Below are 6,543 nucleotides of genomic sequence, written 5' to 3'. Positions count from 1 at the left end.
ACTATGTTACTGCAATCGTGACAATGAATAACAACAGAATTAGTTTTCAATAAAAAAAAACCTCATAGTGATGCAGAGAGTATTTTATCGTGATGAAATCTTACTCAGAATTTAGTTTATGTGTAATTTAAATTGATTTAAGAAATCTAATTAACGGTGAAACTTTAAGTGCCAAGTTTTTTATCATTATTTTATAAATAAAAGATTTTTCTTGCGACAGATTTCTTTTAACTATTTGAAATACTAGTTATTTCCGAAAATTGCATGAATAAAACATTTTTAATCTCGCTTCTTTTCTCAAAGGAAATTTGGGTATTCTTGCATTTTCATCACCTAGTGTTGCAATTCCAACTGTCATTTTAATTCCGACTTTATTTTTTTTTACAAAATATTCATATTTAAGTGATACATTTTAACAGTTAATAATATTCTAACTTAACTAGTACATTTTAATAGTTAATAAATGTTATTCTTATATTCTATTTAATAAATGAAGCTCTTTTGCTCAGCTATCTACTTCTAGAATGTTACACAATTTTTTCTTTTTTACGCTAATATGAACTATTGTTATTTTGTAAGTTACTTAAATGCATATCTTTTTTACATAATCAGGACAACATGGTTTCATTTACATAAAATAAGAATACAATCTCACATATAAGACATCTAAATATAGCAGAGAAAAATTATTGCTTAAGTACGGAAAACTAAGTGAAAAAATTAAACTTCATAATATATATGTAAAAAAATGAACATATATTTTTGCAGACTAAGTAAAGGTAATAATAAAAATGCTTGAGAGTACGTATTTTCATTAAGTTAGTTTAGTTTTTCTAATAAGTTATTTATTCCATTAGGGAAGTAAAACTTTTTAAATGAGAAATCGAATTTAAGCCGAATAAATTTGATTTTAAATAAATTTTTGCGACACAGATAGAACAATTTAACCTGCGTATTACAATATTATTATTAGTTCTTGATGATAAATTTGACTTACTAAATTGTAAGTTGATTTTTTTGTATATTTCAAAGAATTGGTAAACGTTAAAAAGAATTTTTTTAATTCAAATAATTGGTCAATGTCTGGAAAAAAATTTAAATGCACGCTGAAAAATTTAACCAAATAAATGATTCTTATGTTATGTATCATGATAAAATTACGAAATGTAATCAAAGTTTATCTCTTTTATAGCCAAACATATGGTAAAAAAGCCCCATTTTATTTTTAATTTCATCAAATTTATTACATAAAAATTTGATTAAAAAATTTTATACCTTTTGTTCAACCTTTAAATACGTTCAACCCTTATTCAATGTAAATTGTAAATAACCGTTAAAAATGTTTTTGCAAGGAATTACACTGAGGAAGAAATTAATTGAATTTCTACAAATACTTGATTTGGCCTAATTCAGATGTGGAGATTTCAAATCTAAAATTAGTTTAAGTCCAAAAACTTCGGATTTTAGTCTTTCTTTGTCCGAAATGTACAGTTTCAAAAGCGTTACTTATAACAGGTGTTGTGTAAATGTTACGACAGACTCCTAGGGGAGTTCCATTATCAGAAATAAAATTTTATCGGAACCCATAACCGGAGATGTTTGTCGCATGTGGCTAGAGGCACTCGCTTTCCAATTCCGACCTGTTCAGAAGCGCACTACGAAACAGTTCATAATCAGGTAGCACCTCTAGCGGCGCATGAGGACGTTTTCTGGCATCTGTCCCTATGCATTTTTAATCCTTATGATATGCTCTAACACTTATTGTAATATTTATGTGACCCCCTGTTATATATAGCGTTTTTAAATTCGTACCATTTGATACAAATATATTCTAAAATGTCATTTAAAAAAAAACCTGTAGTTTAGAGAAAAAACCAATGACAGGTTTAAAATCAGTGACGCATAAATATCCAAGATCCGTTAAAAAATTAGTGCAACAGAAAAAAAATTTCCCCGCGTTGCGATTTTTACAATTGTGGCCAAAAAGTTTTTAATTTATTACAAAGTTTTTTTGAAATGTATTGAAAAATGAAAACAAATTAATTGAAATAAACAGAATGTAAAGTAAAGCTTTCAACCATTACCGTGATTAAACTATATTTTATATTATTCAACTATATTTATATACGATGAAACCATATTATATAGTATAAATCTATTCACAAGATTTTAATGATTGAGACTAAAAGCCGTAAAAAAATATTATTGTTCTGAGATTTAACATGTTATTTAGATTATAATTAGAATTTTGATTAATTAATTATAATTTATAATACCACTAATTAATTAGAATTTTGATATTATCTTTTAGAACTATTCAGATAAATCATTAGTACGCGAAGATGAGATTATTTGCTTTCATGTCTTTTTGACTTACTATGCCCTCACTCACAAAAAAAAATGCTTCGAATTTTTCTCTCAAATAAAATGAAAGAGTGCTAGAAAAAAAACAGTTTAACGTATAATTTGAGAGCAATTTTAAAAAAAAATGGAAATTAAATTTCTTTTCAAATGGCTTTTTCGGAGCAATTTTTTTTGGTTTGTTTCACGGAATGCATTTTTATGACTTCTGGAATAGTTTTAAACAAAAGTGTGCATTTAATTTTATGTGTGTTATTTTTCTTCATTCAGACATAAAAAAAGTAGTTTTGGAGACACATAACTTTCTTAAAGTACTTTTCCTTTTAACATCACACGGAGTGCTAAAATGTTGCTTTTAAAGCGCCCAGCACAAATGTTTAACAGAACAAAAGGGGAAATTGTCTTTTTATTGTATTTCGTTTCTAAAACATTACATAAAATCTAAGTAAATCACAAGGTTGCATTATGTTTTTTTCCTTCCCGTTTCAGTAATATCTCATGTAATTTTGACTTAAAATCTCATTTCAATAATAATAATAATAATAAATTCGTTTTTCAATAGTAAAACGTTTTTAATAATTATTATTCATTACTTTAAAAACAAATGCTTCTACCTTTATAAATACAGAGGCATTTACTTTACTAATATAGTCATTATTTTTGGAATTTTTTTAGGACTTCATCACTTAAGACTCTTTTGATAGGATTCTAAAACTAAAAAAAGTGGTACTTATAGAACACTTATTATCTATGTAGAGGAGATTCAAAAATAGCACTAAGGTTTTTGAACAAAAACAATCAATTGTTGCAAGCAAATTTAAATTTTATTTCCTATTTATTTTCAAATGTACTTTTGTTATAAATGTTACGCTTGAACTGCAAGTTAAGAATTTCTAATTTTTAATTAAAACTATAAAAACGAAAACATTCAAATGATCTAATTCTTTTTTATTCACAACTGAAGAAGTATTTTATGGGATCGATGTAATCCCATATCTCAAAAATAAACTAACAAACTTAATGCATTATAAAATTAAAGTGAAAAAACGAATTCTGAAAGAAATATCAAACAGCAGCGGCCGCCAAAGCACCGGATACAAAGACGACGCATGTGCACTGATTACAGTTACTCATGAACAATGCTTTTCGCAACAGTTTTTATTCAGAACTTTTATACTACAATGAATCCTATATTTAAAGGGAGCTCTTTCGAAGTTTTAAAACTAAATTAAGCAACCAATCAAGTTTAATTACTAACACTTTGATACATGCTATTAAATACGGTGATATGATCTCTCAGATCTCGGGGTTTCAATCATTACAAACGCCTTTTAACATAAAATATATTTAATAGCAAGAAGGATGATGATGATGGTACAGTGGCATGGAGGAAACTGATTAGAAACTAACTGATTTTACATTGCTGCGCAGAGCGCCATCTATTGAGTTATAGAAATTATAATTAGTATGGAGAAATAATATTAACTTGAATTCTTAAAAATAATATGTTTCATGAGCATTAGTTCAAACCTTTAACAAATTATTACCTTATAAATGAAATTATTGAAATTTAAGTATATATCAATTGATGAAATTAAATTATCATATCATGAATAATAAATCAAGCAATTTTCACAACACAAATTCTTTCACATGCAAAATATTTCAATTTTAAACAAACATGCATTTAAACAAGAAAATATATATGTATGCATATTTTCTTTAAATCAAAAAAGTTCAAATAATATCTTAAGATAAACTTAATTTGTAAGTTAAATGATTAACTTAAGTAATATTGTAAAATAAAATGTTCAAATAATAATAAATGTGAATTTAAAGTTCAAATAGAATGTTCATATTAATTTAATTGTTCACTTCTAAATTATATAATAAATTTATAGGACGTTTTATTATTGACGTATCTGTTTTCAAAGCACATGCTCTTATTTTGTTATCACGTCCTTGAAATGTTTCCACAATTTTTCCAAGTTTCCACATGCTCCTTGGAAGTTTGTCATCATGAATCAAAACAATATCATTTACCTTAAAATTTTGATTACCTTTATCCAAATTTACATAATTGACAGCTCTTAAATTTAAAAGATAATCCCTTTTCCATTTCTTCCAAAATTGATTTATAAGTCTTTCTCGATATTTAAATTTTTTAATTATCATTTTTTTGTCAATCATGCAATCAATACCGGATAACTTGACTGACGGTAAACTTATTAATCGTCTTCCAAGTAGCATGTGTGATGGCGTTAGAGGAAAAGTATCTGGAGAGTCTGTAGTCACGTAAGTAATAGGCCTCGAGTTAATCACAGCTTCTATTTCACGTATAACTGTTTCGAGTTCTTCACTAGTCAAAGATGTTTTTCTCAGTAATTTCCGAAGAATGATTTTCATTGAACGAACCATTCGCTCGTAGAATCCACCCCACCAGGGTGCTCTTTCAACGATGAATTTCCACCTTATTCCTTTTGAGGAATAAAACTCACTCACTTCAGAACTGCTCAAAATAGTCCACATTTTTTTCAATTCAAACTCTGCTCGTTTGAACGTTTGAGCATTGTCTGAATAAATAACAGAACAAAATCCTCTTCTGGATATGAAGCGACGAAAAGCAAGTAAAAATGCTTCAGTTGTTAAACTGGAAACAATTTCCAGGTGTATCGCTCGTGTAACTGCACAGGTGCATAGCATGATGTAAAACTTACTGTCAGAATCTTTCACAAATAAGGGTCCAGCAAAATCCAGGCCTGTAACTGAGAATGGAGGTGACTGTTCTATTCTGTCTTTAGGAAGAGGAGCCATGATTTCTCTTCCTGATCGAACATTGAATCTTTTACATAAGACGCATCTTCCAATTATTGACTTAATAAATTGCCGACCTTTCGGAATCCAAAATTTCTCTGGTACCTGTGTTAGTGTGTCTGAAATACCAGAGTGTAGGGTCTTTTCGTGTGCTTCTTTCACTATCAGTTCTGTAAATTTAGTTTTTGATGGTAATAGTATAGGATGTTTTTCATAATAGTTCAAATTGGAGTGCTGTAGTCTTCCACCCACAAGTAGAATCCCTTTGTCAGAAATGAACGGATTTAAGTCTCTGATTTTTGAGCACTTCTGTAAATGTTGTCCTTCCTTTAAGCAATCTATATCCTTACTGTAGTTTTTTGCTTGTACGTGTTTCAACCAAAGGTTTTCAGCTTCTTCTAATTTTTCTGCAGTTAAAACATTTTTGATTCTATCTTCTTTCTTCGCTCTCAAATTCGTTATAAATCTTCTAATCCAGGCTGTTATTCGGTAAACCTTTTTAATAGAACTAAATTTGTGGATATCGAAAATTGAATCGTGAACATTATTTTCACTTGCATAATTAACTGCAATAAATTTTGATCTCTTTTCTCCATCTACATCTGCTCTTCTAAAATTTTCTTCATTTTTCGGCCATTTTTCTTCGCTTAATGTCAACCATGTTGGTCCATTAAAAATAGTTGCACTTGAGAGCAAATCATTAGCACTGCATCCTCTTGATATGATATCAGCTGGATTATCATTTCCCTTTATGTACTTCCAATTAGAAGGATCTGTTAAAGTTTGGATCTCACTTACTCTGTTTGAAATAAATGTCTTCCACTGATTTGCATTTCCTCGAATCCAACTAAGGGCTATGGTTGAGTCAGAATATAGTATATAGTTGTTATTTATTTGAAACACTTTCCTTAAAGTATCTAATAATCTGGAACCTATAAGAGTGGCCATCAGTTCTTTACAATCTATTAATTCTTCGATCTTTTCTTTAGTTTCAACATTATCATCATTCATCAAATTTTCAATTTTTGTTATTAATCGAGTTGTTAAAGAGCGAATTGTTTTTCTTTTATTTTTCAAATCATCGTATGAATCCATTATTTAAATCAAGTGCACTCACCTTTAATCAAATTCTTAGCTCCAGGTTGGTGCGCCAATATTAAATACGGTGATATGATCTCTCAGATCTCGGGGTTTCAATCATTACAAACGCCTTTTAACATAAAATATATTTAATAACAAGAAGGATGATGATGATGGTACAGTGGCATGGAGGAAACTGATTAGAAACTAACTGATTTTTCATTGCTGCGCAGAGCGCCATCTATTGAGTTATAGAAATTATAATTAGTATGGAGAAATAATATTAAC

The 6,543-nt window shown here is 28.6% G+C and overlaps 1 protein-coding gene across 1 annotated transcript; it reads right to left on the bottom strand.

Annotated features, from left to right (window-relative positions):
* Nucleotides 1–1,612: 1,612 nt before the first annotated feature.
* LOC147809313 (uncharacterized) lies at nt 1,613–6,186 on the bottom strand. Its single transcript, XM_087162757.1, has 2 exons — nt 4,563–6,186; nt 1,613–1,722 (listed from the first exon to the last, which is right to left on the bottom strand). The coding sequence occupies exons 1-2, from the start codon at nt 6,184–6,186 to the stop codon at nt 1,613–1,615; spliced, it is 1,734 nt and encodes a 577-aa protein (XP_087018883.1).
* Between the last annotated feature and the right edge of the window lie 357 nt (nt 6,187–6,543).

Source organism: Parasteatoda tepidariorum, chromosome 5 (assembly GCF_982258835.1).
Source record: "Parasteatoda tepidariorum strain Cologne lab strain chromosome 5, Ptep-v5.0, whole genome shotgun sequence".
NCBI lineage: Eukaryota > Metazoa > Arthropoda > Arachnida > Araneae > Theridiidae > Parasteatoda > Parasteatoda tepidariorum.
Note: the sequence above shows the minus strand (reverse complement) of the source record. Positions and strands in the feature narration are given on the sequence as shown.